Here is a 15,461-nt window from a genome sequence, read left to right as displayed (position 1 = left end):
TGTGGCTGTTTTCGCAAGCCACATGAACTAGATCAGCAATAGACTAATTTACCTCTCTGTCCTTCTTTTTCTCATCCTCCTCGTTCACACTCTTCTTGACTTGGACCCTATCCTGGCTCACGTAACTCACTGCTTCTGTCTGCTTACTTTTCACGCTGCCCTCTTCTCTGTTTTTCATTGCCTCTTTCCTCCTCTTCGTTATCATCTCCCATAGGTCAGAATCCACCTTCATCAGGAAGATCTCCTGGGTGTACTTCTCCACTTTTGCCTTGAACTGTTCCTCTGCTTTCTTCTCCTCCAAAGCCTGAGCGTCCATCTTGGCCCCGCTCTTCATCAGGTTCAATTCCTGGGTGACACTGATCAGCTTGACCTTCAGATATGCCATCAACTGGTCAGCCTCCGAATAGAATACTTACCATATTTATTGGGGCATGTCGGTAGATCCTGTATAGTTAGGATCTGAGTCTTGATCTGAATATGTTTCTTCACGACCTGCCTTCTGAAGGCCAAGCTGATTAGAGGGAAACCAGCAGGTTTCCCTCTGGTCTGACTGGCCAGAATAGTTCCTTCTTGGGACCATTGTTAGGCACAGTGACTCTGGATCTAATGGGAGGCAGTGGCGTCTTGGTGGCCATTTTGGCTCCATGGACTGCCTTCAACGGCTTGGCGCTATGGAGGAAGATGTCTTTCACCACACAGGTTTGATACCTCTTGGTCTGGATGGGTCGCAGTGGCTTCCGGGTGTGAGGAAAACTAGCCTTCCCTGTCTGCTGATTTGTTGGAGCTGCATGCAGTGTTCGACTGTTCCCATTGCAGATGGCACTCTTCTTCTGCAGTACTGGGATTATGGAGGGTGGATGTGGCTTATTTTCCTCAGTCTCAATATTTTCCACGGCCTTCAAACTTGCAATTAGTTGCAGAGCACTTTCTTTCTTCAGTCAACGCCAGTACTGGGATTCTGGAGGAACAATGCGAGGTGTGATGAACCTTCCGGTTGAGCTCAGGAAGTGGCCCTGGGTTGAGATGGTGGGGCAGGCTGAAGGGAGCTGGTACTGGCAGCACCAAGGTTCCCTATTGAAGCATTATCTTCCTGTAGCGGCTGCAGGAATCTCCTCAGCATCAATGAGATTGACAGTGTCATCTTTCGCACCTTGTTCTGCAACCTCAAGTTTTCGTCTAGTAACACGTTCTATATTTTATGGTGGTCTACTGTAATAACTATGTCTCAGGTGGAATATACTAGATTGTCTTCTTGATACTGGTGTTCTATGTTCAGTATTCAGTCACCAGAATGGTCAAAGGGAATGTTTGGAATGTATTGATCAGTTGTGACATGGCTGGCTCACATATAGAATTAGAATGAAATTCTATGCTTATGTAGTTGTGATGTCATAATGGACCAATACTTCTGAACATTGTGAATCAATGTGACCTACCTGTGTTGAACTGCTTGCCCTCATATTTAAACATGGCACTTTTCATTGAGGGGAAACTTATTACTGTACTCATTACTGTAAATCATATAACACATTGTACATCAAATTATTTTGTAATATGACAATGGAGTGTGTCTGTCTCTGTGTGTGCATGCGTGCACATATGTGTGCTCCCCACACACCCCAGCACTGGTAGAGTTGAGACAGAGAGCCCAGCCCACAGACTGTGTTGGTATTATGTAACAGAGTCTAATATTGTTTACCAGAAACATCTGATCCCAACAGAAACACACAGCATGTTCTGCTCATGGTGTAAGAATGCAATTTATATCTTGCCCTGTTTATCTTAGTGGAAAAACTTGTCAATAATCAACTGACTGTCTTTCTTGATATCTATAGTATTCTTTCTGGTATGCAATCTGGTTTCTGCTCAGTTTATGGATGTGTCACTGTAACCTTTAAGGTCCTAAGTGATGTCACCATTGCCCTTGATTCTAAGCAATGTTGTGCTGCTATTTTTATTGACTTGGCCAAAGCTTTTGATACGGTACACCATTCCATTCTTGTGGATCGGCTAAGGAGTATTTGTGTCTCTGAGGGGTCTTTGGCCTGGTTTGCTAACTACCTCTCTCAAAGAGTGCAGTGTGTAAAGTAAGAACATCTGCTGTCTCAGCCACTGCCTGTCACCAAGGGAGTACCCCAAGGCTCGATCCTAGGCCCCACGCTCTTCTCAATTTACGTCAACAACATAGTTTAGGCAGTAGGAAGCTCTATTATCCATTTATATGCAGATGATACAGTCTTATACTCAGCTGGCCCCTCCCCGGATTTTGTGTTAAACGCTCTACAACAAAGCTTTCTTAGTGTCCAACAAGCTTTCTCTGCCCTTAACCTTGTTCTGAACACCCTCCAAAACAAAGGTCATGTGGTTCGGTAAGAATGGTCACCAAAGCGCACACATCCCTGGGTCGCTCCTCTTTTCAGTTAGTTGCAGCTAGCGACTGGAACAAGCTGCAAAAAACACTCAAACTGGATAGTTTTATCTCCATCTCTACATTCAAAGGCTCAATCATGGACACTCTTACTGACACTTGTGGCTGCTTCGTGTGATGTATTGTTGTCTCTACCTTTTTGCCATTTGTGCTGTTGTCTGTCCCTAACAATGTTTGTGCTGCTACCATGTTTTGCTACTGCCATGTTGTTTCGCTACTGTGTTGTTGTCATGTTGTTTTGCTACCATGCTGTGTTGTCATGTGTTGCTGTGTTGTCTTAGGTCTCTCTTTATGTAGTGGTGTCTCTCTTGTCATGATGTGTGTTTTGTCCTACATTTGTATTTTGAATCCCAGCCCCCGTCCCCACAGGAGGCCTTTTGCCTCTTTGTCGGCCGTCATTGTAAATAAGAATTTGTTCTTAATTGACTTGCCAAGTTAAATAAAGGTTAAATAAAATAAATAAATAAAAAACATGTATAGGTCCAGAGAATAGGGTGTTTGTGTGTGTGCATCAGTGGAGGCTGCTGAGGGGAGGAGGATGGCTCATAATAATGGCTGGAATGGAGTATGATGGCTGGTATGGAGTGAATGGAATGGTATCAAACACATACAATTAAAATTAAATGTTTGATTCCATTCACTCCATTCCGGCAATTATTATGAGCCATCCTCCCCCCAGCAGCCTCCACTGGTGTGCATTTAGTTGAACAAGCTTGTGTGAGTGTGGGCTTGTGAATGTGTCAGTAAGAACACCCTTACCAGCTAACTACCCCACCTTCAACACTGTGCACAACACGTTATTTGTGTGTGTTGACATTCATGTCTTTGTTTCTCTCCTCAAGAGTGCAGTCGCAGGTTGATGAGGTCATCGATGTGATGCAGGAGAACATCTCCAAGGTGATCGACAGGGGAGAGAGACTGGAGGACCTGCAGGACAAGTCAGGTGAGACTCAAGTCCTATTCAGATCAAGTTAACATCTATAAAATAATATGTACAGAATCTGAGACTAGCATAAAAACACTCTAGACTCCTGTCTTACATAAACAGTTCAGATAGGAAGGGAAAGAGTCTGTATATGTGATCCTATGAGTGGACCCTGACAGAAGTTTGTACAAGCAAGAGAACATTCCTGTTGGAGATGACCTGGAATGCTGACAGGTCCATTAGTCATACTCTACAGGAGCTCATTTCCCGCTGAGAATTCCACTCAGTCACTCCGGAATGGGAATGGGAGGGAGATATGACAAGGCTAACTCTCACTCCTGACTGCTCTTCTCTGGTTATCATGGATCAGTGGCGATGACATACAGAACACACACACCAAATGCAGAGCTTAGATGGGCAGGTGTGGCAACTATAAAGGAAGTAAATGGAGTCTAGTCTGTACTGTCGTAATAGTGATTAGATGATTAGAGCTGTAATTAGTAAGGATGTTTTTCATCTGGGGCAGTAAGGAGGTGTTAGAGGATGTAGGAAGCTGAACTGAACACATCCAGGTGTTCTGCCCATTCTATGTGAATTATACACTCTACATGTGTTAAAGATCTCTACAGGTTGACTGCATTAACAGGCTAGCTCTCACTTGCTCTGTCTCTCTGTCTCTCTATCTCTCTGTCTCTCTCTCTCTCTCTCTCTCTCTGTCTCTCTGTCTCCTCTCTCTCTCACACGCAACACACACACACAGAACACACACACACACACAGGCCTTCCTGCTCTCTCCTCTGTTGTTGTGATGAACAGATAAAACGGGCTTTCTCCAGCCGTCCTGGGTACTCCAGGTCCATCATGACATACACAGATGTTGTCTCTGTCATGTCCACCAGCACAATACCCACATCTGGAACACAGTGGTGTGTGTGTGTGTGTGTGTGTGTTTAGGAAGGAACCCTAATAGAGTTTCGGTGTTGAAGAGTAGCACATTTGTGTGGCCTTAGACTTGACTTTGTGTGTGTCAGGAATGCAAAAGCTCAAGGAGAATGGATGAGCAAAACGCCAAACTTTCGTAGTCACCTGCATATCCAGTGAACTCAAAGGATTGGGAGAGTGTCACAGTTGTTGTTGTTTTGCTCTACTCCAACACTTTGGATTTGAAATGATACAATGACTATGAGGTTTAATGTACAGACTGTCAGCTTTAAATTGAGGGTGTTTTCATCCATATCAGGTGAACTGTTTTAAAAATTACAGCACTTTTTGTACATAGTCCCCCCATTTTAGGGGACCAAAAGTATTTGGTCAAATTCACTTAAGTGTATTAAAGTAGTAAACATTTTAGTTTTTGGTCCCATATTCCTAGCACGCAATGACTACATCAAGCTTGTGACTCTACAAACTTGTTGGATGCATTTTCTGTTTGTTTTGGTTGTTTCAGATTATTTTGTGCCCAATACAAATTAATGGTAAATAATGTATTGTGTCATTTTGGAGACTCTTTATTGTAAATAAGAATAGAATATGTTTCTAAACACTTCTACATTAATGTGGATGCTACCATGATTACAGATAGTCTTGAAAGAATCGTGAATAATGATGAGTGAGAAAGTTACAGACGCACAAATATCATACCCCCCCAAAAAAAAATACTAACCACCTCTGTTATTGTAATAGTTTTTAATGTATTTTTAATTCACCTTTATTTAACCAGGTAAGCCAGTTGAGAACAAGTTCTCATTTACAACTGCGACCTGGCCAAGATAAAGCAAAGCAGTGCGATAAAAACAACAACACAGAGTTACATATGGGGTAAACAAAACATCAAGTCAAAAATACAAACAGAAAATATATATACAGTGTGTGCAAATGTAGTAAGTTATGGAGGTAAGGCAATAAATAGGCCATAGTGCAAAATAGTTACAATTTCATATTAACACTGGAATGATAGATGTGCAAAAGATGATGTGCAAATAGAGATACTGGGGTGCAAATGAGCAAAATAAATAACAATATGGGGATGAGGTAGTTGGGTGGGCTAATTTCAGAATGGCTGTGTACAGGTGCAGTGATCGGTAAGCTGCTCTGACAACTGACGCTTAAAGTTAGTGAGGGAGATAAGAGTCTCCAGCTTCAGAGATTTTTGCAGTTCGTTCCAGTCATTGGCAGCAGAGAACTGGAAGGAATGGCGGCCAAAGGAGGTGTTGGCTTTGGGGATGACCAGTGAGAAATACCTGCTGGAGCGCAGACTACGGGTGGGTGTTGCTATGGTGACCAGTGAGCTAAGGTAAGACCGGGATTTGCCTAGCAGTGATTTATAGATGACCTGGAGCCAGTGGGATTGGCGACGAATATGTAGTGAGCCAGCCAACGAGAGCGTACAGGTCACAATGGTGGGTAGTATATGGGGCTTTGGTGACAAAACGGATGGCACTGTGATAGACTACATCCAATTTGTTGAGTAGAGTGTTGGAGGCTATTTTGTAAATTACATCGCCGAAGTCAAGGATCGGTAGGATAGTCCGTTTTACGAGGGCATGTTTGGCAGCATGAGTGAAGGAGGCTTTGTTGCGAAATAGGAAGCTGATTCTAGATCTAACTTTTGATTGGAGATGCTTAATGTGAGTCTGGAAGGAGAGTTTACAGTCTAACCAAACACCTAGGTATTTGTAGTTGTCCACATACTATAGGTCAGACCCGCCGAGAGTAGTGATTCTGGGCGGGTGCAAGCAGCGTTCTGTTGAAGAGCATGCATTTAGTTTTACTAGTGTTTAAGAGCAGTTGGAGGCTACGGAAGGAGTGTTGTATGGCGTTGAAGCTCGTTTGGAGGTTTGTTAACACAGTGTCCAATGAAGGGCCAGATGTATACAAAATGGTGTCGTTCGCATCATTGATATACACAGAGAATAGAGTTGGCCCGAGAATTGAACCCTGTGGCACCCCCATAGAGACGGCCAGAGGTCCAGACAACAGGCCCTCCGATTTGACACATTGAACTCTATCTGAGAAGTAGTTGGTGAACCAGGTGAGGCAGTCATTAGAGAAACCAAGTCTATTTAGTCTGCCAATAAGAATGCGGTGGTTGACAGAGTCGAAAGCCTTGGCCAGGTCGATGAAGACGGCTGCGCAGTACTGTCTTTTATCGATTGCGGTTATAATATCGTTTAGGACCTTGAGCATGGCTGAGGTGCACCCATGACCAGCTCGGAAACCGGATTGCATAGCGGAGAAGGTACGGTGGGATTCGAAATGGTCGGTGATCTGTTTGTTAACTTGGTTTTCAAATACTTTCGAAAGGCAGGGCAGGATGGATATAGGTCTGTAACAGTTTGGATCTAGAGTGTCACCCCCTTTGAAGAGGGGGATGACCGCAGCAGCTTTCCAATCTCTGGGGATCTCAGACGTTACGAAAGAGAGGTTGAACAGGGTAGAAATAGGGGTTGCGACAATTTCGGCGGCTAATTTTAGAAAGAAAGGGTCCAGATTGTCTAGCCCAGCTGATTTGTAGGGGTCCAGATTTTTCAGCTCTTTCAGAACATCAGCTGTCTGAATTTGTGTAAAGGAGAAGCGGGGGGGGGCATGGGCAAGTTGCAGCGGGGGGGGCAGAGCTGGTGGCCGGGGTAGTGGTAGCCAGGTGGAAAGCATGGCCAGCCGTAGCAAAATGCTTGTTGAAATTCTCGATTATTGTAGATTTATCGGTGGTGACAGTGTTTCCTAGCCTCAGTGCAGTGGGCAGTTGGGAGGAGGTGCTCTTATTTTCCATGGACTTTACAGTGTCCCAAAACCTTTTGGAGTTAGTGCTACAGGATGCAAATTTCTGTTTGAAAAAGCTAGCCTTTGCTTTCCTAACTGATTGTGTATATTGGTTCCTGACTTCCCTGAAAAGTTGCATATCGCGGGGGCTGTTCGATGCTAATGCAGTACGCCACAGTAGTGAGAGGTTAGCATGTCTTGGGGGTATGATATTTGTGCATCTGTAACTTTCTCACTCATCATTATTCACGATTCATTCAGGACTATCTATAATCATGGTAGCATCCACATTAATGTAGAAGTGTTTAGGAACATATTATATTCTTATTTACAATAAAGTGTCTCCAATATGACACAATACATTATTTACCATTAATTTGTATTGGGCACAAAATAATCTGAAACACAACCAAAACAAACAGCAAATACGTCCAACAAGTTTGTAGAGTCACAAGTTTGCACTTTAACCTTATAGTCTTTGTATCATTTCAAATCCAAAGTGCTGGAGTACAGAGCCAAAACAACAACAAATGTGTCACTGTCCCAATACTTTTGGAGCTCACTGAAGATCCTATAAATGAGTAATTTATATTAAATTGGTTCTATATGTAATTCTATGGCCTTGTGTTGCAGGCCTAAATCAGGGGTATTCAACTAGTTACCATGCTGTTTACACGTTTTCTTGTGTGTCTCCCTGTCCCCCTCTTCCCTGTCTGTCCCATCGTCCCCATCTTGTCTCCCTGTCTGTCCCCCTCTTCCCTGTCTGTCCCCACGTCCCCATCTTGTCTCCCTGTCCCATCGTCCCCATCTTGTCTCCCTGTCTGTCCCCCTCTTCCCTGTCTGTCCCCACGTCCCCATCTTGTCTCCCTGTCTGTCCCCCTCTTCCCTGTCTGTCCCCACGACCCCATCTTGTCTCCCTGTCCCCATCTTGTCTCCCTGTCTGTCCCCCTCTTCCCCATCGTCCCCATCTTGTCTCCCTGTCTGTCCCCCTCTTCCCTGTCTGTCCCCACGTCCCCATCTTGTCTCCCTGTCCCCACGTCCCCATCTTGTCTCCCTGTCTGTCCCCCTCTTCCCTGTCTGTCCCATCGTCCCCATCTTGTCTCCCTGTCTGTCCCCCTCTTCCCTGTCTGTGCCCACATCCCCATCTTGTCTCCCTGCACGTGTGTGTGTCCTGTGGTCATATGACCTTCCAGAGAGCCTATCAGACAACGCGTCAGCCTTTAGCAGCCGAGCCAAGCAGCTGCACAGGAGGATGTGGTGGAGAGATATGAAGGTGAGTCAACGTGTGTGCATGTGTCCATGTACAGTACCAGTCAAAGGTTTGGACACACCTAATCATTCCAGGGTTTTTCTTTATTTTTACTATTTTCTACATTGTAAAATAATAGTGAAGACATCAAAACTATGAAATAACACGTATGGAATCATGTAGTAACCAAAAATGTGTTAAACAAATCAAAATATATTTTATATTTGAGATTCTTCAAAGTAGCCACCCTTTGACTTGATGACAGCTTTGCACACTCTTGGCATTCTCTCAACCAGCTTCATGAGGTAGTCACCTGGAATGCATTTAAATGAACAGGTGTGCCTTGTTAAAAGTTAATTTGTGGAATTTATTTCCTTCTTAATGCATTTGAGCCAATCAGTTGTGTTGTGACACGGTAGGGGTGGTATACAGAAGATAGCCCTATTTGGTAAAAGACCAAGTCCATGTTATGGCAAGAACAGCTCAGATAAGCAAAGAGAAACGACAGTCCGTCATTACTTTAAGACATGAAGGTCAGTCAATCCGAAAAATGTCAAGAACTTTGAAAGTTTCTTCAAGTGCAGTCGTAAAAACCATCAAGCGCTATGATGAAACTTGCACTCAAGAGGACCGCCACAGGAAAGGAAGACCCAGAGTTACCTCTGCTGCAGAGGATAAGTTCATTAGAGTTAACTGAACCTCAGATTGCAGCCCAAATAAATACTTCACAGAGTTCAAGTAACAGACACATCTCAGCATCAACTGTTCAGAGGGGACTGTGTGAATCACCACTTCATGGTTGAATTGCTGCAATGAAACCACTACTAAAGGACACCAATAATAAGAAGAGACTTGCTTGGGCCAAGAAACACGAGCAATGGACCTTAGACCGGTGGAAATCTGTCCTTTGGTCTGATGAGTCCAAATTGGAGATTTTTGGTTCCAACCGCCATGTCTTTGTGAGACGCAGAGTAGGTGAACGGATGATCTCCGCATGTGTGGTTCCCACCGTGAAGCATGGAGGAGGAGGTGTGATGGTGTGGGGGTGCTTTGCTGGTGACACTCAGTGATTTATTTAGAATTCAAGGCACACTTAACCAGCATGGCTACCATAGCATTCTGCAGCGATAAGCCATCCCATCTGGTTTGCGCTTAGTGAGACTATAATTTGTTGTTCAACAGGACAATGACCCAAAACACACCTCCAGGCTGTGTAAGGGCTATTTGACCAAGGAGAGTGATGGAGTGCTGCATCAGATGACCTGGCCTCCACAATCACCTGACCTCAACCCAATTGAGATGGTTTGGGATGAGTTGGACCACAGAGTGAAGGAAAAGCAGCCAACAAGTGCTCAGCATATGTGGGAACTCCTTCAAGACTGTTGGAAAAGCATTCCTCGTGAAGCTGGTTGAGAGAATGCCAAGAGTGTGCAAAGCTGTCATCAAGGCAAAGGGTGGCTACTTTGAAGAATATAAAATATATTTTGATTTGTTTAACACTTTTTTGGTTACTACATGATTCCATATGTGTTATTTCACTATTATTCTACAATGTAGAAAATAGTAAAAATAAAGAAAAACCCTTGAATGAGTAGGTGTGTCCAAACTTTTGACTGGTACTGTATGTATCCATGTCTTTGTGTAATGCTTGTTTCTGTCTTCCACAGATGAAGGCCATCATAGCTCTGGTGGTGGTCGTTCTGCTGCTTATCATCATCAGTGAGTATCAGCCTGAACAACACATATTGGATTGATCAAGAATATTATCACAATGATTGAAGGTGTAGCACTAAATACACACTTTACTCTCTCTCTCTCTCTCTTTCTCTCTCAGTTCCAGTGATATTGCGATATCGCTAGTGTCTCACCAGGAGGAGGAAGAATATCTCCTTCTCCTCCTCTTCCTCCCATTCTCCTGCACACAGTCCTCCTCACCAGCTAGGGGGCACCACCCAACCTCCCAGACCCCTGCTGTGCCAGCCTGTGTGGCTCTGGGTAGAAGTTGACCTTAACTACAGATCTAGGATCAGCTCACTCTCTCCCAATGCTAACCTTTACTGTTAGGATGGAAAACACAAAACTGACCTAAGATCAGTGTCTACTAGGGACCACTTCATCCTACTCTGTGAGTCCGGGCCAAGGGTGACACAGGTTGCATTACGTTGGCATTACGTAGGGGTTGGGTTTGCATCCCAAATGACACCTTATTTAGGGAATAGGGTTTCATTTGAGATGCTGCCTGTGTCTCAGCCCCCTTATCAAACTTAAGGAGAACTCCATTCAGTACATAATACATATCAGCTAGTCCAGTGGTCACCAACCTTTTCTGAGTCAAGATCACTTTTGCAGTCAAAAAGCAAGCTGAGATCTACCACTCAGATTCTTTTAAACTTTACTTAAAAATTTTAACATTAACCTAACAGTTCTGTAGGAATGAGGTTTGTGCAGTAGGCCTAATACATTATCACAGCATATTGGCTATATGCCTGGCCTGCCAATATTGTTCTCCTCAGACCTTATTATATTTCAAAACTCAAGCTTTGATAACAAATAGATCAGTTGGTGTAGCACCTGCGAGGCACAGCTGAGCATAAATGCTAATAATTTGCTTTTTTATTTTACTGGAGGTGTGGTACCTGCATCAGATGGGTATGGTGCTTTCAGGTCAGAAAGTCGGAGCTCTAGGAAGATGCCAAAGTTACCGAGTTGGATGACCGTTCAAAACTATTTTCCCCAGTCGGATCTAGTTTTTTTCTGAGTTCCCAGTTGTCTTGAACGCTCAGAAGTCGGAGATTTCAGTTCTTTTGAACACAGTATTAGTCTCAATGGAGGGAGGGAGAGAGCAGCAGAGGGTCCGCCTCTCACGGTCACTGCTCTCTCCTTTCCTCAGGTGAGATTGACCAGAAAGAGGGGACACAATCTTTCAACTGATGGCGAAACTCAAGTCGCACCGCATCTGCCTCAGGCATAAATTCAGGTTGTTCCTATGACCAAAGAAAGTGAAATACTCCTCGACATTAAAATAGATACAACGAGCTGCTAATAATAATAAAAATGCAGGGCTATCGATATACTTGGCTACTCATTCATTGCAGCGTGAGTGGAAGTAGAGGGAATTGCGCGCTTTACGTTTTGTAATAGTGCTTAATAAAACGTAGACACTCATAAAAACAGCAGCTCTTTGCTGTATTCTTTGACAGTCTCTCTCTGGTCATGGTTTTAAAAGTTATGAAATCTCACGTAGGCTAGTCTGTGGCCGGGGTCGTGGAAGCTGTAGGTAGACACAGTGATTTGAGCTATCTGATTGGCCAGCACAGTAGGCACACTCAATTTAGCCACAGATCTCCCGGTCTGCCAGGTAGGCGGAGTTTGTCTTTTCAGACATATGAAATGGTTCAAACTGGGAGTACTTTGCCTACCCGGTGAACAGGACTTCTGAATCAAGTGCATCTACCACCAACAGCGCAACAGGCCTTTATCGTTGGTGATCGACTAGGAATGCCTTGAAGATCGACCAGTTGGTGACCACTACCAGTATGGTTACATTTCATATTATATACTGTAGTCAGTATTATTATAGTAAGACTTATTATTATTATTATATTCAGACTTTCAGTCAATCTGTCTGCAGCAGTCTATCAACAGCTTTGAAACATGTTATACAGGACTTGTAGCACACCAAAATATTTGAAGATAAATAATGTAACCTCTTCTACCACCACCTCGTCCCATCTCACATGTTTAAAATGCTTTCAAGCCAGAACTGAAAATGAGGCAATGGCTTTATCTCAATACTCTACAGTGGCCTCCTTTACTTGTCTCCTTTCCTTCTTTCCTTTTCTTCACCCGGCTTGATCCGACACTAGTAGGATAGGTTCTAGCCAGTGAGAGGAAGCCACTGTTGAGTATTGAGACTAGGCTTGGGCGGTATCCAGATTATCATACCTTCATGTGGTCCTCTGTAGCTCAATTGGTAGAGCATGGCACTTATAACGCCAGGGTAGTGGGTTCGATCCCCGGGACCACCCATACGTAAAAATGTATGCGCACATGACTGTAAGTCCCTTTGGATAAAAGCGTCTGCTAAATGGCATATTATTATTATTATTATTATTATTATACCGACCTTGTGCCATACCGGGATATTCGGTAATACCGGCACTGAACACAAGGAGCGCTATTTTCAAACCCCACTCTGCCTCTAATCCGAAGGTTAGCAATGCTAACAAGTACATGTAAAAACCCATATAGAATGCTAACTAAATGCAAAAGTTATACAAGTAACAAAAAAATGCTACTCTCAGTTTGCTGCACGCACAAAACAAATATTAGACAGCAAGGCTCTTGTTCCGGGAAGGGATTTTCTGCTGTTACCAAGCAAAGCTTTATTTTGGAAGAAGTTAACCACTTAGCTAGATAGCTAACTAGCTACTAAATTAGCAAACCAAAGCATTTGCCACATTTTAGACAGTAAACTTAATAGTTATAAGATATCTCGCTGGCAAACATTTAGTTGTAAATTCCATACTGTAACTAGATCACCTGACTTGTGCTGAACAACAGTGAGTGACTCACAAGGCTCTGGTCTTTCGTCGTTGTGTGCTTGTGAACAAACACCACGTGACTGGAGACTACCGGTAAGCTTCATAATGAAACATTATGTAACAGGTGAAATGAAGAATGCGATCTTCTTTATCTCCTAACGTATAAGTTGACTTGAGGGATTTACTTAAAAAGTAGCAACAAATATTCACATTTATTTTAAAAACTTCAAAGAAATAGTATTAACGGTATTGAAAAACCATCCCGTGGCTATTTCCAAATAACCCATTATACGGTATACCGCCCAAGCCTAATTGGGACACTGTGTGTCCTACTGACCTAGGTGCAGCAGGGGTTGGGTTAAATGCGGAAGACACATTTTGGTTGAATGCATTGAGTTGTGCAACTGAATAGGTATCCCCTTTCCCTGTGGTACTGCTTGGCCAATTGATCTAATTTCCTGTTGGTAACGCTAGGCTAGCTATCTCTCTCCAGGTGGTTGAATTCTATTGTGTATGATGTTATTATTTTCTGTGATATTATTGAGTTCTGCTGGAAGGTCAACATGAAGCTTATGAATGTCTGCTGCTATTCCCATTAACCCTGAGGAGCTAAGGGACAGACACTGTTCATACAATTTGTAAGTCGCTCTGGATAAGAGCGTCTGCTAAATGACTTAAATGTAAATGTAATTCCACTGCATCTGTTGGAGGTCAGAGCTGTCTAGTACCACTGCTATTTTGTGTGTGTGCGGATGCGTGTGTGTGCGCATGCGTGCATTTGATTTGGGTGACCCGTAAATTCTGGGGAGGTTGGGACTTGGGTGGCATAATAAAAAAAAAAAATGGAATGATATTAGTTGGTATTGTTATGATGTGTCTGGAGGAGTGCTGGTTTATGCGTTACAATGACCTTATGGGCTGTGAAACACACAGACTGGGGTGTAACACTGCCTAGTGTGAAGACAACACAGCGTCTTGCATATCTGTACAATACAATAACCCCTACATCTTCATTCCTTTGTTTTTTTATGTAATTTATTTGAGGTGTAAATATTGATCTGTAATGATGTACTATACTCTGGCATTGCATTGAGAAACTGTGAAATACTGTAATGTTTCTCTGAGCTAATAAAATGATTTTAAAGGATATCTGGATTAGACTGGAATGGAGTGGTTTGGTCTTGTTGATGTGACACAGTGTAGTGAGGATGAGAGGAGAGGGATGGTTGGATAGGGGAGGAGGGGAGGATAGGGGAGGAGGGGAGGAGGGGAGGAGGGGATGAGAGGAGAGGGATGGTTGGATAGGGGAGGAGGGGAGGAGGGGAGGATAGGGAGAGAGAGGTGATCGTTGGGACAGAGAGGTGTTTCATGTGCCATCCTTTGGGCTGGCATGTCAGAAGCCTTGTGTGTGTGTGTAGTCCCCTGTAGCGCAGTTGGTAGAGCATGGGTTGTGGGTTCGTTTCCCACGGGGGGCCAGTATAAATAAATAAATATGTATGCACTCACTAACTGTAAGTCGCTCTGGATAAGAGCGTCTGCTAAATGACTAAAATGTAAAAAATGTAAAATGTGTGGAGACAGTGCTGCTGGTATTCCTCTCACATCTCATTATCGGCCCTTTTTATAAGTGGCTTTCAAAGCCCTCTGATTTAATGGTAAGAACTAAATCCCTGGGGTTAAAACCCAGACTGACTGACTGTTATAATAGTGTCCCTGCTGCTCCTCTCATCTCACTGCTACTACAACTACTACCTGGCACGCACTTGTAAATATAGAGACAATGACAGAGTGGAAAGTTATACGTACAGTCATTGTATAGATGGCTACTAGTTATAGCTTACAGCTCTGTGAGACCCTCGCAGATTCTTCATCTTCTTAATTCCTCTTCAGAGAGAGCGATTCTTGTTATGGGTTACCAACACACACACGCCTTGGCAGGACAGTGTGTTTTGGTCCAGTTGAGGCTGGATGATGTCATATTCGAGACATAGCAGCAGTCGTATACCGGTAAAGAGAGAAACATATGAGACAGTAGCTGGGTAGGACTCTGCTCTGCCAACCTCCTGTTTTTCACTACACGACAAATGAGCCTATTGAGGGACTGGGGAATCAGATACACACACCACCAGATACAGAAGGAAGGGGGCAGACAGTTGGAGGAGGGAGATGGATGTGGCTACCTGGAGGAAGTAGTAGAGAATAAATCAGCATCTCAACAACCCAGTCTGTACTCTACTCACCACACCTGCTGTTGGCTACAGCAGCAGTACTACGTACATATTCAGCAGGGTGACAACATGGAGGAAACACCAGCCAGGACTTGCACAGACGAGCAAAGGAGCTGTTTGTGGTTTAACTAAACTGAGCAAAAAGGCTAGGGCCATTCCCCCCAGAAATGTCCAGGAACTTGCAGGTGCCTTGGTGGAAGAGTGGGGTAACACAGCAAGAACTGGCAAATCTGGAGCAGTCCATGAGGAGGAGATGCACTGCAGTACTTAATGCAGCTGGTGGCCACACCAGATACTGACTGTTACCTTTGTTCAGTGACACATTATT

At 43.8% G+C, this 15,461-nt stretch overlaps 1 protein-coding gene across 6 annotated transcripts in view; it reads left to right on the top strand.

Moving 5' to 3' along the window:
- vamp4 (vesicle-associated membrane protein 4) overlaps nucleotides 1-10,858 on the top strand; it is a 30,403-nt gene extending 19,545 nt beyond the window's left edge. For all 6 annotated transcript variants that reach the window (XM_041839187.1, XM_041839184.1, XM_041839182.1 and 3 more), the window contains 4 exons: nucleotides 3,271-3,371; nucleotides 8,306-8,385; nucleotides 10,029-10,080; nucleotides 10,196-10,858. In XM_041839187.1, the coding sequence (XP_041695121.1) occupies nucleotides 3,271-3,371; nucleotides 8,306-8,385; nucleotides 10,029-10,080; nucleotides 10,196-10,221 (259 nt within the window). In that variant the 3' untranslated portion in view covers nucleotides 10,222-10,858. The remainder of the gene's footprint in view (nucleotides 1-3,270; nucleotides 3,372-8,305; nucleotides 8,386-10,028; nucleotides 10,081-10,195) is intronic.
- Nucleotides 10,859-15,461: the final 4,603 nt, after the last annotated feature.

This window comes from Coregonus clupeaformis, chromosome 20 (assembly GCF_020615455.1).
Source record: "Coregonus clupeaformis isolate EN_2021a chromosome 20, ASM2061545v1, whole genome shotgun sequence".
Classification (NCBI taxonomy): Eukaryota; Metazoa; Chordata; class Actinopteri; order Salmoniformes; family Salmonidae; genus Coregonus; species Coregonus clupeaformis.
The sequence above is the reverse complement of the archived record's forward strand: the minus strand, read 5'-3'. Positions and strand labels throughout refer to the sequence as shown.